Raw genomic sequence first — 22495 nt, forward strand, 5'->3', positions numbered from 1 at the left:
AATAAATAAAAAGTGATAACTAAAACTCAGGAATTGTAGAAAATCATAGGAACAAGGGCAACTAACTAAGGACGAGTATTAGGGGCTACATTTTACTGCTATTTATTAATTTTGCCCTTAATAGTCTCTAATATATAGAGGTACAAAAAATTACCAAGAGACTTCAAAAGCTTGAAGTAAGACACACAGAAGTGGAAGAGAGCAAACCCAGCCAACAACTGTACTGTTCAACAGGACTTAGAGGCTGGAGAGAGAAATTAGATGAGAAGATGCTGTTGAAAAAAGGAAACTCTCCTTTTGGGATTTTTGGAGAAGAAATTCTGCATGCAATACACAGCTCTGGGACTGTACTATAATCTGATTTCAGTATTTGCACTGGAGCCACAAGACAGACAAAAAAAAGAAAAACACTTCTGAAGAAAGGAAGAAATAAGGTTTAATCTTTAACATAGTAAAGCAACACATGAGATTCAAACACCAAGTGTGAGAAGGATAGTTACAGAACTTATACACAGAGAAACAAGAACATCTGGCTAAAAAAGTACATCCAGATATATTAAGAAAGGCCTAATTATTAGAAACAACAGAAATATTAGAATCTTTACTAAAAAAAAAAAGAAAAAAGTCCTCAGGAAACAGATTTGACCAATGACTTTTGGAGATAACCCAGACAAACTAAATTTTCAGTTAGTGTAGTGACATGCTGTGGTAATATTCTGCCCTACTTACCTGTGATGGAGAACCTGATCCTGAAAGAGATACTCAAGGAACAGATCACTAAATATGTAAGTAATCCAAGTATCCAGTGGTAAAAAAATCAAACGAAACTCCCAATCTATTAATTGCTCATCATGCTAATTGAGGTCCTGAGCTGCTTGAAGACACTTCCATGTGTACTTCAGTACTTGTTAGAGGGGAAAAATGTAGAGAACACATACACAGGGTAGCAAGAATTTTTTCACCTAGCTGGCAGGAAAGGTTGTAATAGCTTTGAGCTTGTTACACTCAGAGTGGGCTGAAAAACTATGAATAACTTCAGCAGAAAGAATAAGACCACTGATCAGCTGAAATGCTTGAAGAGGCTTCTTCCTTGAGAGAGAACTAAACATTATATATACAAGCAGATTTTTAAAGTTTGAGCTACATGACCACAACAGTTCCTCTCAATCCAGAAACATACACTTTTGAGAGGGAAGTCACTTCATGTAAATCCCTACTCATAAATTTTTCTTTGCAATTATGAACCAAGGTATTTTAGGACCTTCATGTTTCCTTTTTCTATTCTCTCCAGTACAAAAGAGTTTCAAACAAAACTATTTTGAACTATTAAAAAATAGTTCAGGTCCCTTTCAAAACTAGAATGAACAATGCAGACGAACTTACCAAATAAATTGGTTTTCACAGTGATAGACAGATGAGTGTTATTTCTAAGGATTTCCATGGCTTTTGTCAGCTGAATGTTTTCAAAGTTTTGACCATTCACTTCCAGTATCTAAAATTCAAACAAGATTAAAAAATTTCATGTAGTGAAGAGAAAGGAAAGAAAAAATGGAAGAGGGGTAATGGAGGGACAAATTTCAAAGTCACATACTTGGTCTCCACGTTTCAAGCCTGCTTCTGTAGCTTTGCTTCCAAAATCTACACTGTCAACAAAGATTCCAAATCCCTTTTCTGACCCTCCCAGCAAAATAAAAGGCAAAGGGGCTTCTCGAGATGGCTTTGTTAAGGTTATCAATCTTCGTTTAGCTTTAGCAGCACAAGCAATATTTAACAGCCTCAAATGTCCACCCATTTTCTACAAGAGAAAAGCATAGTAAGTTATATATAACAATTGCCTTAGTATTCCCTGCTATCCCAAGTTGTCAGAAAAAAACCTCACTCTTACCTCCCTCTCCAAATTGTTCTCAAATTCTTCCAGAAATCGAGTCATAGCAGGATCTCCTTCAAAATCATTGAAGTGATTGTTCACCCACAACAATACTACCCGTGTAACCTGAAAATTCATCAACATAAATATGTTGGAATACTCAGAACAACACTACTGCCAAGTCCTTTAAAAATATTGGTCATTAAAGGCCCTGTAAATTTCCACTGGACTTTTAAATAATATATATGCATATATACATATAGCCAAATCAAACTTCACTAATATGCAATTATTTATCAGGAGAACAGAAAAAAAATTAAGTATTAAAATTGTTTTCACTTGTATAAGCAATTGTGTGCTGTATTTCATAATGAATATTATGAGTCAGAAAACACTGGCTGTATCAAATTTAATTAAATAAGGAATAGTGCACACAGGTAGAAGGCAACAAGGCAGATCCATTTCTGACTTATAACAATTTCCTGTTCATGTACATTTCCAAATCTGCTTAGTTCTCCAAGCACATGATCACAAAGCTTACAATACGGCTTAATATTGGCTCTTGAATCTCCTAAGTCTTTAGATGTGCCACCACTAACTTCATTTGGCATTTACCTTCGTAAAAGAGCTACTGTATGTTGAGAGAGGCAGAAAAAACAAGATATTGCAAGAAGTAGGAAAGAGGTTTTAGCAAAAACAGAAGTTCCTTTCCTTAGAGTCAGTCTTTCCATTTACTCCTTTTTTCCCCTCCACCAGCTACTACCCGAAGCAATTATGATCATCAAGCTGAGAAGAATCTTAGCTGGTATTTCACAGTTTCTTAAGAAAAAAATCTAAAGGAATACCATTAATTAATACTAACGAAGGTAAAGCCACAAAATAAGAACTGCACTTTTTAAAACTACATGCTTTTACTATAATATTCTCTCTTTTGGTATGTGATTTGACCTGGAACATCAGCAGCACTTGTCCTGATGAAACAAAACTGTTTTGGTGTCTTGAATTAATATTGATTCATGCTATTTTTAAAAAGTTGCTGAATCTAAAAGAGCTGTACCACTCAATGCTACCTCTAAAAATACAGCTGCATTTCTTCTGTTCTGGGAAAGTAAATCAGTAGGGATAAATCTCTAAACATTTCAAAACATAGAGGTTAAGAACAAAGTGTCATACAAATTTTAATCAGCTAGTGCTAACCCCTGTCCATTTTTTGTGTCTGCACAAAATCCAAACACCTGCAGCCTCATGTGCTAAAGGTTTGACACAAGGCATGCAAAACCAATCCCTGCCACTCTCAAAGTTTGTAAGTAGTTTTGCTTTCAACCAGGAAAAGAAATTAATTCAGAAGAGTTGCTGAAATTAATGGCCAAACTAACCAAGTCCAGATTCTAAATGAAGGCAACTACCCAGCTCTATGTGCTGCAGCTCCCAGCCACAGGAAAATACTTGAGATTTCTTCACCTTTGAAATTGAAGATGAACTTCATTCCTGTTAAATAGCTTTGATATTTTTCACTACTGTGGATGACATTGGAAGATCCAGACAATGTCTGGTTAAATTTAGGGTAATTGCAGATTATTAAAATTGTCTGGGAAGTTGCAAGCCGTACCACGCAATGTATTTTAAACTACCGCAGCGACAGCTTCACTGTCAAGGCTGCTTTCAAAGTTGGGACTTACTCATCTACACCCAAAGGACACTGAGCTGGGAGGAGTTGGAACGCTGACTTCCAGAGGAATGCCATTACTTGTGTCACAAATCAGGAACAGCATTAGAAGAGGATTAAAGCTGTAAAATCAAGTAACCTGCTGCAGGGTAAAATCATCACTAAGTCTGGATGTCCAGTGTCCCACTCTGAATACTCCTGAGTACTGATCATCCCCAGCAAGTTTTACTCACACCCTTTGCTCTCTTTACTGCCTATCAGCACCCAGTACAAAACAGTCAAAATCTTCCAGATTCCTTATTCCCTGCTTCCTTATCTCCACTTGTCCCAAGCTGTTCTCTGCCTCTTGCCTTTCTGTCAGTGCTACTGGAGGTCAGAAAAGGTTGGTTATTGAGGCAGCAGAACAAAGAGGTGCTCTGTGTTCAGACTGATACAAGTAACTGTGCTGGCTCATTTTAGAGGCTGAGGGGACTGTCTGTTGGAGGACAAGCAACATAACTTTAAAGATTAACTCCAATATTATAGCTCTGAACAGTATTAGCTGAAAAGCCTGTCAAATACAAGATCCTTCCTTCAAGGCACAGCTACACTAGCATTTCTGGAAGAAATACCCAGATTTAAATAAAAGCTGAAGACCAAATTTCTCTTTCATGTACTAATATATTCCCGTGGTTTCTAATTTACAAAAAGAAAAGGGCTGTCCTGGGTTGTAGTTTAGGATGTATTCTATCACCATCTTCAGTTAATGGCCCATCAATGCCTTGTGCATGACTCACAGATAACTCCCTCCGGAGTTATCTCTCTTTAATGGGCCATCAAGGACCTCCTATATGAGTCATCATCCCATTGTGAGATGCTCCGCCCACGGGGAGGAGACAAGCATTCTCACCTGGATATAAGCTGGGATTTGGGACAGTACAAGCAGTCCTCACCTACTGGATTCCCAGAGGACTGGAGCTACCAGACCTTTCTATGAGATCACTGCTTCAGGAAGACCACCTCAACTGGACTGCTTTCATCACCCTGATCAGGTTGTATTGTGACTCTGTCAGTGGTTTTTCTTTTTGTATTGTTGCATTTATTTTATTTTATTTTATTTTTCCCTTTTCTTCTCATTAAATTGTATCTCTGACTTAGAGCCTCTCACTTGGTTTGTTTTCAAACCACAACAAGGGCATCTGGAAATTCTTAGATTTTTTTTTTTTTTTTACGTAAGAGAAAGCTGCATACAGGAGAAAATTAAGCAATACAGTTTGAAGTACAATAAAGCCTCAGTTGCCAGTGTACCGAAATCAGCTGTGCCTTATTCTTCCATCATGGAAATTTTGTTTAGGGAAGAAGATATTTGATTGCTTTCTTGCATTTGAGTATGGCTTGGTAGCCTTTTTTTAATGCTACATAAAGCACAACAGATTCTTAACAATGCATGAATTTTCTATTCTCTTTTTAAAAAATGTTTGCCACATTGAATTAACTAGCATTATGTGCAGAAAACACAGAACTTAGTTATATGCTCAAACTTGGAAATGCAATAAAATTCTACTGAGTTACATTAAATGAAAATACTCACTATTGGTAAAAAAGCATCCTGTATACCTGCAAGCAGCTAAGTTGTAAAAACACAACAAGGTAAAACATGGGCAATTTACCTTACCTGAACACAGTAGTATTTAAATAAAACAAGTAAAATTTTTCTTCGTTTTAGCCACAGATTCTGGTATTAAAATAATCACCAGCCATTTGTGTCTTATTCAATTTAGTCATTCTCTCTAAAGTATATTTTATTCTTATTAACTTGTATTTCAATGCAAATGGTAACAATACATGATTCTGGAGATTTTCACCTTATCCCTGAGGCTGGGGTCATTGAACCACTCCAACAACTTCTTGCCCACTTCCATTGGGCTGGAAAGAAAGGTCCTATACGTCAACAGGAAGTCTTCTATAAATGTTGGGTCTACCACAGAGTGCTCTTCCACCAAATGCATTGTTAACCTTTCAGATGTTCCCTATCAAAAAAAAAAAAAAAAAAAAAAAAAATCATAGTTATTAACACATCTTCAACACATGCAAATTTGTTTGCTTGTAACATACTGAAGACTCATCACACTAGAAAGAATACTGCCATCCATTAACTGATGAGCTAAGCAAACATAACATCTTGACCACTGTCACAAAACGAAAAAAAAAAGTAATTAATCTCTATAGAAATCACCTAATTGTCAACATGCATAATTACTTTAAAAAATCTAGAAATATTAGCAGTCCATTTAAAAATATTCACTTCTACAATATATATCTCAACTAATCCTGGACCTAACTTGCCAAGTCAGGAGGGTTACAGAACACAGACTTTTGCAAGAGGGTCTCTCTTCTCTTTTTACCTTGATGACAATGTGACCTTTCCTTGTTCCAGTGCGGTCAAGCTCCCTGTGCTCCTTCACCATCACAATCTCCCCTTCCTCTTCTACCTTCTGCATGTTCTTTTCCACTTGGTTGAGGATGCGGCAATAATCTTGCTGAGCTATACAAACAAACTGGAAAGAATCATCGCGCACCAGTATTAAAAGGTAAAATCTTCAGAAAAGCATTTGGACTTAATGTGCAAGTACTCTACCAACAGACAAAAAAGAGTAGCTCCTCAACCTGCAGTGAGCCAAATTTGTCTTTCCAGCAATTCACCTGTAGCAAGCAGATGAAGGCACAGACACAGTATTGCCACTACACTCCTGCAGTTAGAGGAGACCAAGATCCATGTGAGCAGCATGATTTAGTATTCTCAGCCATTTTCCTTCAGCTGCTTTGACCTTCCTACTGCTGGAGATGAAGCCCAGTATCACAGCCAGTCTATTTTTTCTTACATGAAAGCTCTTTTGTGGTGTTTAAAATGGTTAAGTGAAAACCTAGCTTTCATTTTTTGTGCCTATTGTTTGGTAAATAGTCTTAATTTTTAATAGTTATTTTATTTTGAAGTCAATTATTAAGAAAAATAACATTTATTCAATTAATGAGTGCAGGCACAAAGAAACAAATTACTTCTGGCTTAAAGCATACAGCAGGAAAATTATTTTCTACAATCATCAGTTCAGCCAAGAATAAGCGCAAAAATAAATATCTTAGGAATATTCCTAATACCTACACTATGCAAATGGAATTAATACCAACCATAACAAATTAGAAAAAGACTACATTGTACACAAATTGTTATACACTTGTCTTTTTTGGAGGGCAAGATTAAACTGCCTTATTATATGAAGTTGGGTATTTAACTGAGAGGAACAGTGTTTCTTCTGATTGAAAGGTTGTTAAATCCTCATGTACATACTTAGGACAACGGCCCAAGAATTAGAGACAGTATTTTCTCTTTAAATTCGTTTACACATCATTTCTTTTTTCCAGCAGCTAGTAGTAGCTGAAACAGAAGTCACAGAGTTTGGATTTGTTGAAAACATTACCCTAACAAGAAACCATTTATGCACATTTTGGGAGTTAGATGGGCAAGCTAAACCAGGTGACTCTATTAACACACATTTACATCCCTTTCAAAGGTCATCTACTTGAAGTTAATTAGCCATCAGGACCAAGCAAAATGCTTACTTCACCCACAGCTCTGCTATTATTTTCTGGATGGGAATAAGCAGATAGCCAGTAGTTTTATGCTATGAAAAGCATTATTTACATCTGACTGCTTGTATTACAGCAAACATCAAGGCTTTTTCCTTGAAAGGTCAAATTAGCCAAAATTAGATCTTTCACTCAAACCACAGGAGAGAAAGTTTGTGTTACTCTGATATTCAGTAGCTGAGTTTAGTAAGGAAGAATGGCTATTAGCTGCAGAAGTAAAAGTAATGGCTAATGGACTTTGAGATCCTACTAAGGAACACTGGAAGCAGTGGATGTATGGAAGAGGCTGGTGGCCCTCACATTCTGGAAAAAACATGTAGACAAACATCTTCATGCAAAATGATCCCTTACCCAGATAAAGATACCTCCATTTCACAGACTGTGGGTATGCAGGAGCCATATTGCCCAACTACTGTCCAGGGTTACCCACTGGACATTTCACATATATTCAGTTTAAAACAAAACTGGGTCTCATCATTGAGTTGCACTACACCAGTGTGGGTGAATTTGTATATACCACAGACACCCTACCTGGCAGTCATCCACTTTGGTTCTCATCACTCCTTTCATATACTCCTTTTCCATTGTAGGGGAAACACCAAAGCTGTTCCCCATGCACAGTATCTCTGTTCTTCCATCAGGGTATGTCACCTCCACAGAGCCATTCAAAATTACTGACCAGGAATCCAGCTACAAATCAAACATGGCAGGATACATGAAGACCAAATCACTTAACTTTTTAATATCGTACTATAGAAATACAACTCTCACAATTGTTTTCAAGAAAAAGTTATTTTTCAGCACCTATTAAAAATTTTACAAGCTCATTTTCCTTAATGCACAGCAATTTCCAGCCCAAGAAAACTGGGATCTTAAGTTTACCTTTAATATTAAGAGGTCATGTAAGACTGTGGGGGGGGGAAAGGAAGTTTTAAAACAGCACCTGAACACTGAAATTAAGCCCCCAAATGAACTCAAATGGGCAGGAAGCATTTTGTACAGTACAGAAAACGTTTTATTTTGTTTTTATTGCTTAAGAAATATGTTGAGTGCTTAAACAAAAGATTTCAGAAAATCCAGAACAAAAAGAGGCCTGATTTACCTGAATATTGCCTTTTTTGGTCTCTTTTTTTGTTTGGGGTTTTTTTTTTTTCTTGTTCTTTTCTCCTTTTCTTATTTTTAAGTAACAAATGAGGACTTTAACCGTGTGGAATCTGGGATGTTTGGTATAATAGGAGAGTCAAAACCAACTTTTACTGACCTCTTCCCCATCGTTTAGTACAATAGTTCCTGCTCTCTCCACAACTGCAAACACCATTACAGCACAGAGTTCTCTCCTCACTGACATTGTCATGTTGGCAAAAGCAGGCAATTGATGCATGAATTCCAGTAGTTGTTCTGAAGGAGAAAAAGCCCACTGAGTCGTGCATGTCAAAACAACAAAGCACAGTAAAGACAGTTCTTCAGCAAGACGCCTGAGGCTGCTTAAGCTAAAATGCTGCACAATCGTTTCTGTATACTAATAAATCATGTACAGTGGCCTGTTTTAATTACTGGGTATTTTGTGGACCCAGACTGGCTGGTCATACCATCAATAGAAACCTAGCAAAGTAAAAGTCAGTATAATGGAAGAATTGTTAAAGTAACCAAGAGCACTGAATACAACCAATGATATTCTTAACACCCCAGCCAGGGCAATAATTTCATTGTGACTATAACAGGACTATATAAAACACAGCAAGAGAAATTTCAGAAAACTGAGCAAGTTGTTTGGTAAAGCCATCCCCTCCTATGCTAGGAGGTAAATTTTATATTCAGTAAAATGTATTTGATCATTGTCTGATGATTTCACAAAGTTCCTCTCAGATGGACCAGACAGTATTACTGTCTTGAAGGGCACTTCTGCTGCTCTGTCTTGTACATGCACTTGAGTTGCACTTGTACTCAACAGTGAGCTTGCTGTATTTTCATTTTTTTATACTGTTCATAACGACAGAACTCAATTTTAGCATTTCTGCCAAGTGATTATATGTTCTAAAAATGGTTTTGAATCCAGTTTGATCAAAAATGTCTACTGAGAGAGTTTAGTAGAACCCCATCTTTTCCCTAATTTTTTATTTACTCCGAATCATAAATGTTGAAGTTAAAAGTGACTTTCAGAACTCATCTGGTCAAACCTACCTGCTCAAACAGAGCCACCTACAGCCAGTTGCCCAGGAACACATCCAAACATCTTTTGAATGTCTTCAAGGAGGAATACTAACACCTCTCTGGACAACCTCTCCCAGGGCTCAGTCCCAGTAAAAAAAAAAAAAGGCATTTCATAGTGCTCTGATGGAGCCTCTTGTGTTTTAGTTTGTATCCTCTGTCTTCTCACTGGACACCACTGAGCAGACTCTGGCTCCATCATTTTTACACCCCCACCCCAGAGTATTTATATACATGAATGAAATCCTGAGTCTTCTCCAGGCTGAACAATCCCAAGCTCTCTTAGACCTTCCTTGCATAAGAGATGCTCTAGTCCCTTAATCATCTGATAATCAACCTTAATCATCATTTAGTCATGCTTCAATAAAAGAAAAATATCTCACCCAGTGAAACAGATTAAATTAAAATTTGGATTCCAGTTCTGCTTTGCTTTCAATATATTTACTGGTATGTTAACATACCAAATTAGTCTGATTAGATGCACATTTATGTTAAGGTTTTAAAGGCTCCAATGTTTGCAACAAATGTCAAGCCACAATGTCACAACTGACAATTAAAAATACACTGTGAGAAGCAGTGTTGATATTAATGTCGCCTTTGCCAAGGTTCTGTCTGTTTTCCAGTTTTCAACAACGTTTCCTCCATAAACCTGCTCTGATATCAATTAGAAGCTGAAGTTTGAGATCAGAAGGGCCAGCAAGTAATAACTTTCACCCATATTATATGCACTTCCCTCTTCTTTGACTGTACTTGTTCACATTACATATATACTTCTATAAAAACCAATAATAATAAACACTAAATTTACCAACGGCAAAGGCAAATGATTAAAATAAAACCACATGCTCAAAAAGTAAATTTTTGGAAGTGAAGAATATGTTTGACAATATTTTACTATGCCGCAATACTTACCGATGTCATCATCTGTCCTGTCTATTGGGTCTTTCTCCAAGCAGTCTCTAACAATATCCCTGCTCATCAAAGGATCTGATGCCCTTTCAATGTCTTCTTCATCATCATCATCCTCAGAATCCACTGCTGTCTCTGGCAATCCACTGAGATCCATATCACCAGCCTCACTTTCTGTGGCCTAATTAATGCATAAACAATTTAAAAAAAACATTAAAATGTGTTCTTTATTGCTGCAGTTTTCTGGTTAAACGTACAGAGATGAATTCTATCATTTAGCAGATCACTCAAATTTATTCAATCTTTTTATATTGCTTTTTTCCTTTATATATCTTTTTAAAACAACTAATAATTGATCAATCCAAACCCACCGTGTCTGAACAGGAACTTTAACATTTGTTTCAATCAGTCATACATACAAAGGATTCGACAGACATTATTTAATCTGTGGGTCTTGGGGGGGATTGAAGGCTGTTACATAGCAAGCAACATCCTGGACTGTTAGCTGAAAAAATTTTTTTTCAATATACAGTTCATTTGACAATTTCTTTGCTCATCCCAAATTTACATTTTCAGACACTTAGGAAAGCAATGTAATTTCAAATAGACAGTTTGGGGAAATAAGAACACGGTCAAAATGCTACAGGAATTTTGCTATCTCTCAGTCACCTAGGACTGTATTTTTCTTTTACAATTCCAGTTGAATATAGTTTTAAATATGGCTTTCATTTGCTGATAAACTGCCTAAGAATTTACAGACACAGAAAAAAATGCAAAGTCATTGCTTAAACACCACAGACGGACTACTCAGAATATCTGTCAAACTCAACCTCCTTTAAACTGTATTAAAATGAATGAAAACATAGTCCAGACATAGCTTGAGGTCATTAGTATAGCACCTAAAGGTAAATGTATTTTAATGATTGAGTTTGAAGACCAAACACTTTAATAAATCCCACAAACATTTGTCTGTCATGGCTGATACGGCTGCTTTTTCTCAGAACCTGATTTAATACCACAGCAGCTGCCAAGGCTCAGCAATGACAATTTTTAAGGAAATGAAAGCTTCTAATGAGCAAGTTCTAAGCCACGGCTTGAGAAATCCAGTTTCACAGGCCTTAAAGGGATGGTTTGTTTCTGAGACTCTGAAAGCACACAATGCATTTGTGTACTTTAAAAATAATACATGGGACAACACACACCTACTAAAGCCTGTTTCATCCATCTATCTCAGACTGGTAAAAAAGACAACACACGAAACTAGGTCACTCTCTGAACACAGAGAAGGTAAGGAAAATTGCATTGGTAATTTTGTAGAATCATCTCCCCTCTTCCTGCCTCCCTATCTGTGGCTGACATCTGTTACTTTAATGCCACTATATGCAGCCACCTCGTGAACAGCAGCATATGGCTGGAGATGGATCAGGGGGCAGCAGAGTCTTAAATGCTTCTCTCCTACAGCACAACACAAGCTTTGTAACTGGGCCTTGTTAACATAAAAAGCATGGTGACAGTGTCTATGCAATATTCAAATTATTCTCAGTTTGTGGTTTTGGGTTGAGGTTTTTTTAGTAGTTGTTCATTTTGAGGGTTTAGTGGCTTTTTTGGCTTTGCTTTTGCCAAAAAAAAAAACACTGCTCATTTTTTAACCAGGATAAGGCAAGATGTTACTGGCATAGAAACAAATCCCAAAACATAGCACGGATAGCAGTATTTTATTAGCAGTCTTACTTTGTTTAACATGCACATTCCCTGTGATACATTTGAAACAGCTGCTGTAACTACTCTTTCAAAATAGCCTTCATCAAAAGTGACTGGTGGAAAAATTAGTGGTGATGAGTCAGTAGACACACAGCTTATGACACCAATCTGTCAGAACCTGAAGCTTCGAACAGTGACAATTCCAGTGACAGTGGTACTGATTCACAGTCAGTTTTGCAAACCTTCCCATCACGAACAAGTGCCTCTCCTACCTGCCCAGATTGCGCTCTCTCAAAAGCACATTAGCAAAGTGAATACAGAACTCAATTTAGTCACACAATGACCATAGACAAGAAACTTCCACCAACATCTGATTATTAAAAGACAAGCTGGTTTAGTGTCTTAAAGCAATAAAACAAAACTGGAAAACTCCTGAAGCTCTATTATCAAGGAGATCTGATGCTATTTAAAACTAATTCTCACACTGAATTACATGTAACTTTGGACTCAGAAAACACTTTACAATTACCAATAAAGGCTACAATGTTTCCCAAAGATGATTACTATTTATACTTGCTGGGTTTGGGGTTGTTTTTTTTTTTTTTTTGACAACTGAAGTTATTGGTGGATGGAAAGCAACTATTTTTAACTTCCTATGAAAAAATCCAGACCATTGCAACAAAGAAGCTTGGCATTGAATGCAACAATCCACAGAGTAACAATAAAGTTTGTTAATTTAGGATACCTTTAAAAAGCACCTTTTGAGGAAAAAAAGCATGTTTTCAAACAATTTTCTGAAATTGCTATGATCATGCAAAAGACGATAAAGAAACAAATGTAGCCTTTCTGCATGACAAAGCAAAATGAAAACCAAACCAACAAATGCACACCCCCCCCAAAATCCACAAACAAAAACCAAAAAGCCTCGAGGGCTCGTTGTGTTTATACATCACTAATAGCTTTTTTAGATTTAGTAGCAGCACATATGATATCAAGTATTCAAGGTCCTCTTGCTGAGACATTAAACTTCATGATCCAACTACTCTGAGCTCTTTTGTACCCCCTCCTGTGTGAGAAAATACAAACATATCTGCACAGGAACCCTTGGTTGTTAAGCAATAGCCTTGCATCTGTCTAAGACTAAAAGGGAAACCCCCATGAGCCCCTTTGGGCATAGGGGATTCCTTATGTACCTCAGCTACTGAAAACCCAAACACAAGATGAATATCCAAGAGAATTTGTACTACAGTCAATCATGAGGCTTGGATCTTCTCCGGGCATGTAATCAACAATGAAATACACCTCAAAATTGTCATTCTTGGGTGCGTGTTGTACTTTGCTTCTTGGGCAGTAAGAGAAATTAGTTTCACTTAAATAAATCTAAAAAGCTTGCACACAAGAAAAATGTTGGTTGCAGCCTGAAGAACAAAATAATGTCCCTCCACAGTCTGAATACCAACTGTGACAGCAAATTTCTTGTGTCACCTTTCCAACAGTGGAGAAAATTTTTGAAGCCTCAAAGGAATCTCATAATAATGACAGCTTAATATTTTATTTGTCACATCACCAACACAAGAGTTAAGAGACTAAGAAAGATGTTTTCAAGCCTGAGCTGAAGGAGTATGTCATATTTGACACCTACGGTGTGACACTTTAAGCAGTGGCTATAAAGGTTAATACGGCACCAATAAAAAGCTAGTTGCTTCAACTGCTGAGGATCTTTAAGTCGAAACATGCTTTCAGATTTGAGTGATTACAGCTAATTAAACAAATACTGTGAAATAACCAGGGAAAATATATAAACTCAAAGAAGCCTTGTCTAAGTTCTTGGTTAGCCTTTGGTTCCTTGACTGGCATGGGGAAGAAGGGGACGATTAAGAAAAGAAGAATGGCATTCCTTCTCCCTAGGTCAGACTGGGCAGATTGAGGAAATGGTGGACCCTTCTGGTCACTTTAGATAGGCAGGAGAGGAAACTAGTTAATCTCAACTTCACAGGTCTTTCATTTTTCAGAGGTACCATGAAGAGGAGCATAATGAGAGAGGTGTTGGGCTACATGAGCAGCTAAAGGAGATAACTTCATTTACTGCCTCCCTTCCTCCTCCTCTAATGAATGTTTGAGTTTCTTGAGAAAACAGATTAGAAGAGGTCAAGGACGATCTCTATCTTTACACAACCAAGTAACTCTCACTCCAGTGGAACAACTGCTTCATTGCACACCCATCACCCTTACTAAGGGAAAGAAAATGGGATGACTTGGAGACCTGCCTACAAGACGACTGGCTCTGTTTTAAGTGGCCTTCATGGTTTTCTTTCTATACTGGTTTGGGAAAAGCTTCCAACTGATGATAACATCAAGAGAAAAAAATAGAAAACCTGTAAAAGTAACCATACTGATTTCTTAGTATTTTAAACAGACTATTTTAACCTTTCCTTTTTAAAAGAAAATTACTTTAATTACTTTCTTTAGGAAACATTGTATCATTTTGAAGACTAAATTCCCCTTGTAACTATTGTTGCCACCTAAATCAACAATCCAAATCTCCAAAGATGCAAAAGAAAAATAAAAAATACCATGTAAAAAAAAAAAAAAAAAAAAAAAAAAACAAAAAAAAAACAAAAAAAAAAAAAACCAGAAGAAACTCCTTGCACAAATCAGAAATATATTTATTGTCCGGAACAGTCTTTCAATTCCATGAAGCTAACAAAGAAAGAAGCCATTCTCAGCTCAAGAATACCATCTCCACATTACTTTTCAACCACTGTCACTTAAGAGCTAAAAAATAAACTAAAAAATGAAAATAAGAATGTCTATTACCAAAACTACTCACTTTTTATTTTCTAATTTTTAAGCTGATACCAATACAAAACACCAAGAACACCGGCTCAACCTGTGTCATGAAATGATTTGCAAAAGACATATTAACTTGAAATATTCCCTCATGTCAGATAGACACATTGGATTCAGCGTCTCCACAGAGAGAAATCACGTATGGGGTTTTGTTTTAAATCAGCTTTCAGATGACTGGAGCAAAAGTTTACAATATCAATAAATTAAGATGAAATTCAATAGATGCTACTATAATACTCGAATATGTATTCATTTATTAGAGTTACCATATATACTACAATCAGCTATAATTATTACATGTACAGAAATCATACACAATCTAAGGTAGTAACGTTATTTTTCCATACTACACTGACACAACTGAAAATGTCCATGAAATAACTTGAAAGTCCTTCAGTCCAAGATTTTCACAATGCTCTCCATATTTGCTCTCTATATTTGCTCTCTTGTTTTCTACCCCAAAACTTACAACACTGCAGCCCACACATGTCAGAGAAGTCAGTCTGAGCAGTTTTCTTCACTAAAGATAGAAATGTGTAGCAACCCAGACAACATAGACCAGGAACAGCATCCTCCCTTATTGCCAATAATTGCCTCTTTCTCAGAACGGAGCAACATCTGCCAAGATCATAGACACACAGAACACGGACTCTGGAAGCTACAGAGTAAATTAAGAGGCCCTGAATTTACAGGAGTGATACGGAACTGCACAGGGCTTTGTTGAAAATGCAGGGCTGGCAGTTCACAGGACAATTTACCTGACACTTTATCAGCCATTCTGGCATTAGCCAGAGACCTGCACTTCAGCAGCTGATACAGTCAAAAAGACTGGCTTAATCTTAAGGTAAAACTTCCTTATTTGGCATACAGTGACTAAAGGGCAGGTTGCATAGACTCTCTGGTTTGAGAGACAAAAGACTGGTCTCCCTCAGGAAGAGCCTCTGAGGGGTGGACCCTTCTTTCTAAGTGTTACCATATCAGAATCATGAGAAAACAAAGCTGACATCTTGAAAATTTCCAAGCAATACACACATCCTGGGAGGGTCCCAGAAAGGATGTTCTGGTTTCCTGTACCGACAGTGGTATCTGGGCAGGCACCAGAGGGCATGTCAGTGTGGCAGGAAGCCACCAGTCTGAGGACAGGATAAGGCAAAGAAAGGCTGGCAAAGAGCTATGCCAACACAACAATGCTTCCCGAAACAGGGAGGGGGAATCATGCACGTTCATGAGCTTAGATCTCACTCTCCAATCATCTGGTAATATATTTAGCAGGTATAGGAAGCATTTAGGAGCATATAGAAACAGGTATATGTGTTCATTTAAGACTCATTAACTAAGCCTAGGGATCGAGAGCAAGCAGCCATACATGAGAAGTAGCAGCAGTGAATGATTTGCTTTGCCAAGTCAGAAAAAGAAGCAAGGAATTGTCCTTGGCAAATATAAGCCAACACATGATCTACTGACAAGTCAGCATCCCCTTCCTCTCAAGTCACCCTACAGAGTTCATCACTTGAACTTATTCCCTAAAATAAAAATAACAGTATTTAAGGACATTATTAACTGGCACCTGATATGTTTTTGAAACTTGGGTGGGGTAAACACAAAGGTTGATTTTATTTTGGTAAGTACTTCTTATCCTAAAAGAAGTTCTTTCATGTGCAACGTTTGACAAACAAATTTAGATACCGCATTAATATTTAAAAGGAAGTATTCTCAGTTCAATGCTGAAAGCATCTGAAGATTCAGCTTCATGATTTATTAAAAAAATCTGAAAAGACCATGAACGTATTTCCACTGGAAGCAGATGCTCTTAAGGCTACAGAACTAAAACTTACAGGATGCAAAACATGACATATTACCTCAGATTTCAACAGTAATGATCTAAATAAAGGTATGCAATTTTTAAAACAATTTTTTCTATCAATTATAAGACAAGATGATGCTCTTTCTAAATCATTGCTTTCTACTTTAGCCATAATAAACAGAAGTCCAAGACACTGAACAGAAAAATGCCATTATATACAGAAAATAAGAATCAAAGGAACAATGACCATGAACTTAACCTAAGACTTATCAAACTTGAAATAAAAAAAATAACATCTTGATGTCTTGGTTATGGTTCACTTTTTGAATAAACACTTGGGAGAGAATTACCAGACAAACAATTGAGAGAGAATGATGGATCCATACTCTTGGTTAAAAAAAAAAAAAATTCTCTTTAATCCTTAACTTGGCCCTAGAGTATTCAAATAATTTTATTTTGGTTTGATTTGGGGTTTTTTTTGGCAGTGCTTTAACCTAGCCTAACACTGTTACATTACATTCCTTTATCACTGAAACTGAGGCCAGAAATTAATGATTTACCACAATTTTGGAAATTAGAGCAAACAATATTTGGTACCATTAAGTTAAATTCAAGAATTTAAGAATCTTATCTGTTTCCACACCTAAATTTACCATTTCATTAATAAACATTCCTTCAAGTGTATGTATTAAGACAAAAACCTGAAGTTGCATTCCAAAATACCTGGTCATATTTCTGGATGTAGATATGGACATAGGTTATTATTCATACTTTGACATTGTGCAATTACACAGTTCTTGATACACCTCTGCCAAGTCACCTTTAAATGTGGTATTAATTGCAGATTAATTGAATATACTAGTTAGTATTTTTAAGAATGGATTATGCATTATGTTTGTAAATTCCATTTAAAATAGTACTTAAGAAGTAAATTTTCTCTGTATAAATACTTCAGTAAAACATCAACTCTCTCCAAACACCAACCATTATGTTGATTCCAACACTGCAAATGAAACCAGTAGGAGTCATAGGCCAGGTTGGCAACTACATACAGAAATATTTTTCTGAGGTTTCTTTAGGGTTTTTTAATGTTGTTTGGGGTTTTTTAATTGCACATAAATTCAACAGTTATGAACATTTAGCTGAAAGTCTTTGCAAAAAATTTACTTCCAACTTATCTCAAGAGTAACTGTATGACCATAACTACAAGCTACCTACAGCTGTGTCTCTAGAGGTACTTGCTATTTTTCTGTTAGAGTGGAAATCTTAGTAATGAAAGGGAAGAAAATCTATAGAAGACTAGAAGAACAAAACTGATTCTACATCATCTTCATTCTCGCACTATAAACCTAAATCCTGGCTCAAAGTAATCCTGTCTTCAGAAGAAATTCTGACAAACATACTTGACTGACACATGCTATGTCTGCAGTGTTCAGCTAATTCAATAGTTTTGCAAAAATAAACCTCTCCATTATTGTAATTACTGTTTAAATTGAACTGTGACCTATTTATAGTCTATCTTTGTTCACAAAAAGAAGTCTCTAAGCTTGTTCACCTGAAAGAGACTATATTCTAAAACCATGACCACAGCTGAACTTTCATGCATTTGTAGATAGGCGTTTTCTGTTGTTTAAATGACTACATTTGCAATTTCAGAAGCATCTCAAAAAACATTATTCCTCTTCTAGTTAACAGTACTTCATGTTGAAGTGGTCTCACTACTTTATGATTACTTTGATAGAAATATATTTTAATTGGATTTGATTCCTTGCTCTCAGAGTAACAAATTGGTACACTTCCCTATCAGGACAGCTCCTCCTCCGACACTGCAAGAACTATAAACATCAAGTGAAAAAGGCATAATTTCTCATTTTATTTCACTTTAGACTTTTTTCCAATTTATATTTAAACTCTGGATCAGTTTCAGAGTCTCTCTAAACTCAAGCTGTTCTGAATTACTAGCACAGAGCTTTACAAGAAGAAGCCACCTCAGAAATACAACTTTAAAAAACGTTCACCAGTTCAACCCCTCCACCTTTTTGAGGATGACCAGGAGAGGAAGCATTTCTAAAAAGGTTGGCATCATGTTTCTACACGGTGGGGAAATAGAAATATGCCCCTCAAACCAGGCCAGCACTGGCTGCTCACTTCATATTTGGTTTTTTTTTCCCACCACTGAACAGGTTCTACATTATGAACCCAACACATCTAAAGCCTGAAATCATTACAATTCAAACAAAAAGTAGTTTTTTGAAGTCTATCGTGTACTTCTTCAGATAAAAACTGACAAGAGGCATTCAGCTATTAAATGCAAAACTGCTTGCAATTGCACCTCCCATCAGCATCCCTTCCAGTCTTACCTGGTAGATATCAGAAAGGCTGCTGCTTCCTGAATCACTAGTGATGCTACATCCTGAATGACTAGATGAAACGTGGGTCACCTGTGGGTGGAGACTGTCAGTAAGGTGCAGCTTTGTGAAATCTGCAGGAAGCTATAGGTGGAGCAGAAAAAGCATCATTACAATTTGAGGGAGATAAACAGCAAAATTAATTCAAATCATATATGTCACACTTTATTCTCTGCCAGTAACAACTATTTAAGAAAACCACTGGGGCTTAAGCATGTAGCATAAAAATTTTGAGTTATGTAATTTTTTAACTCATGCAGAGATCAGCAAAATACCACTTAATTGTTGCAAATATAAGAGATTTAAGAAAAGCATGTATCTGAGGACAAACATTAGTGAAGCAATATGCCAAAACTCTTCAGTAGCTTGCTATGGGGCTTGGATAGAATTAAAATGCATATGAATGAGGCGTACTTCCAAAATCAATGGCTTCCTGCAGGACAGGAATTATCAAGGGAGTAAAATTTTTTTTTTCTTTTAAAAATCAACAAGCACTGCTCTGGATTTGGTAAACTCTTGTTTCCCAAGTTGACAAAGTACATTAGAGACAAGGAAAATCCAAGTCACTGAGCTATCCATTATACTTTAAGCCAAATAATATGACAGCAAATAGGAAATGTGAGAAGACTGATACAATTACAAAGAGCTATAATCCTGAAATTAGTTTGCTCACATGCAGTGCTGAAGAATAAATTGAGACAGTACATTTGATTGTTTAACAATCATTCACCAAGATTTGTGATGTATATTTCCACTATTGCTTTATGCCCACAGCTCTCATGAAAATCTTCAAGAACTGTAAACATTTCCAGACTGCAGAAAGCGTACTTTGACAAAGTAAAATCTCTCCTGTCTGAAGAAATATTTAAATGCTATTTCAGGGGCAAATTACTCTTCTCCCCAAGAAGCCTGCACGCCACAGCTAGTTAACAAAAGTATGTCAATGTATCTATTTTGGGGTGTTATAAATTCTTCAATAATTAAAACCAAAAATCTTTGTTCATTAATTTTGTTTCAACTCAGAGAAGGCAGATACTCTCATCTCTAAGGAGTTGTGTTTGTATGAAAAGTGTCACATGCAGTGTGTCAATCCACGTCAATTTTGAATGCTACCTTGGCGCTCCTTCTCCCTGGATGGAAATGGAATTAAGACCTCATTCAGCATGAAGAGAGAATAAGCTGAACAGCATAAAAGGTTAGGGAAAAAAGTCAACTCAAAGTCACAAGAGTGTGTGCTTGAAAAAATTATTAGCTCTATACAGCTAGATACTGAATTAATTTACTGCTGTTTACATTGTTTAGTCCTGTTTATGGAACATGCCCTGAAAGAACTTTGGCTTTAGGATTTGCAGTGAAATTACACACAACTGCAAACCTTAGTCTTATTTCGTCTGACTGGCATTTACTATTCTAATACATCTGAAAAAGATTTCTTCATTATGACAGAATGACTGCAACAGTGATAGCAAAAATGGCTGCATTTTAAATAATTCTTTCTTCGTATTTTACCAGAAAGAGGGGCTAAAACCAGCAACCAAATACTAATAATCCTAAAAACCTACAGTAAGCCCAGAGCTAGATTTGATCTTCATCAAAAAAAGAAAAAGCAATTAAGGAAAGCAATACTCTAAAACACACAGCCATGAATGCTGCCTCCAGAAAAATCTAGTTATGATCACTACTGTTAATGAAGCATCAGGAGAAAATACAGCATTAGGGAGTGCACAGTATCTGTTGACTTTGCTACTTCACTTTTCAATCTGTAAGTTTGAATTATCACACAATAGGCTCATATATGGTGATATTCAGGCCACTACACTTTTTTTTTTAATGATTTTTGAGCCATTCTGCAAGTACATATTCCATAGGTAGAAGGCAATGGAAATTAATTGCCACAGCTTTTGTAGTGTGTGCTGACTACTTGTCAAAGTAGAGTTTCTCATAATTGAAGCAGCCCATTTATTTCAAAAATATTATTTTAAGATACAAGCACAAATCGTCTAAGATTTACACATTTAATGACAATTTACACAGATATATTTTTATATCTGTGTAAATTATAAATCTTATATATATAATATAATCTTATATAAATCTTTTATATATATATATAAGAGTTTTACCTTTTATAAAGCACTAACTATTGCAATCCCAAATAAATATTAACTCCATAGGGAACTGTATATGAACACAATGTGGCACCCAGCAAAACATGTTCAATTTTATTGTGCCCTGCAAATATCTCCATGTTATTAACAACAGCATTCATTTTTTATCAATGCATTAAAAATTTTAAAGAACCTTTCATCAAAGCAAATCCAGTTAGTATGTTAAAAAGCAAGCTATATTTAATATAATGATTGCACTCAGTGTTTTAAATAAACAGCAAGGGTTTATGTCTCACTACTGCATAGGCAAAAGGAAGAGGCAGGGGATTCCACAATAATGATGGGATACACTGCAAATAAAAGCAAGCCTTCTGAATCTTTTTGGCTGTAGACAATCAGCTGAATGCTTGGTGATTACTGGTTTCAGAGTAACTCCTCAAGTCAAAGCCATGCTGCATGAGCTGGACTTGCCAAGTGGTGACAGAAGATCAGAAGCAGGCATTTTTCTTTAGGCAACCTAACTAGTCACTTTGATCCTAATCAAATAGGACTATTTACAAGCAGAAAGCACATGCTCACATCTTTGCAGAACACTACATCTCTGTGCTACATGCCCGAAAGCAGCATCCACTTCAACTGCCCTACCCCCCAAAGTTAAGGTGAGAGACTGCACAAAGGAAAAAAAATAAAATACAAAAACTAAATAAGCTGAAACATTTAAACTGTAAACACAATGAAAAATGTGTGTGAGAAATACCTGCATTTCTATTTTAGTCATGTACTGCTGTTTAAAATATTTAACATTTGCATTGTAGACAGTGGAGAAAAGTAAAGTACTGATAAAAATGAAAACCCACACCTGGGTCTTGTAAGTCTTGACACCAGATGCTCACCAAAACCACTTTCCTCAGCTGGACAGAGGAGAGCAAATACAGTGGAAGGCTCATGAGTAAAGCAAAGAGCAATCACTTACAAGTTACTGTCATGGGCAAAACAGAAAAAATTTGGGGACAAATTAATTGAATTTATTATCAATAGTATACTGAGAAATAAACCCAAATCTTAATGCTTTCCTCCCACCCTTCCCTTCTTCCTAGGCTCAGCTTCACTCACAAATTCTCTACCTCCTCCCTTGCAGTGGTGTGGAGGGGCAGGGAATGGGAATGGGGGCTGTGGCTAGTTCACCTCACATTGCTTCTATTGCTCCTCCCTCCTCAGGTGGAGGACTCTCACACCCTCCTCATTCCAAAGGAAGCAGTTCTCCATTATCATCTTCAAAGTGAGCCTTTCCCATGGGCTGCAGCTCTTCACAGACTGCTCTGGTGTGGGTCCCCTCTGGGGTCACAAGCC

General features: G+C 36.6%; 1 protein-coding gene across 6 annotated transcripts in view; it reads right to left on the bottom strand.

Annotated features, from left to right (window-relative positions):
• RAPGEF2 (Rap guanine nucleotide exchange factor 2) overlaps positions 1–22495 on the bottom strand; it is a 127197-nt gene that overhangs the window by 26883 nt on the left and 77819 nt on the right. For 5 of the 6 annotated variants that reach the window (XM_066317641.1, XM_066317642.1, XM_066317640.1 and 2 more), the window contains 9 exons: positions 18990–19121; positions 10278–10455; positions 8419–8555; positions 7689–7847; positions 5918–6070; positions 5378–5542; positions 1886–1993; positions 1592–1795; positions 1384–1492 (listed from right to left, as the gene is read on the bottom strand). In XM_066317641.1, the coding sequence (XP_066173738.1) occupies positions 1384–1492; positions 1592–1795; positions 1886–1993; positions 5378–5542; positions 5918–6070; positions 7689–7847; positions 8419–8555; positions 10278–10455; positions 18990–19121 (1345 nt within the window). The remainder of the gene's footprint in view (positions 1–1383; positions 1493–1591; positions 1796–1885; positions 1994–5377; positions 5543–5917; positions 6071–7688; positions 7848–8418; positions 8556–10277; positions 10456–18989; positions 19122–22495) is intronic. The other variant, XM_066317644.1, reaches the window with a different exon arrangement.

The sequence above is a fragment of the Sylvia atricapilla genome, chromosome 4 (assembly GCF_009819655.1).
Source record: "Sylvia atricapilla isolate bSylAtr1 chromosome 4, bSylAtr1.pri, whole genome shotgun sequence".
Taxonomy (NCBI): Eukaryota; Metazoa; Chordata; class Aves; order Passeriformes; family Sylviidae; genus Sylvia; species Sylvia atricapilla.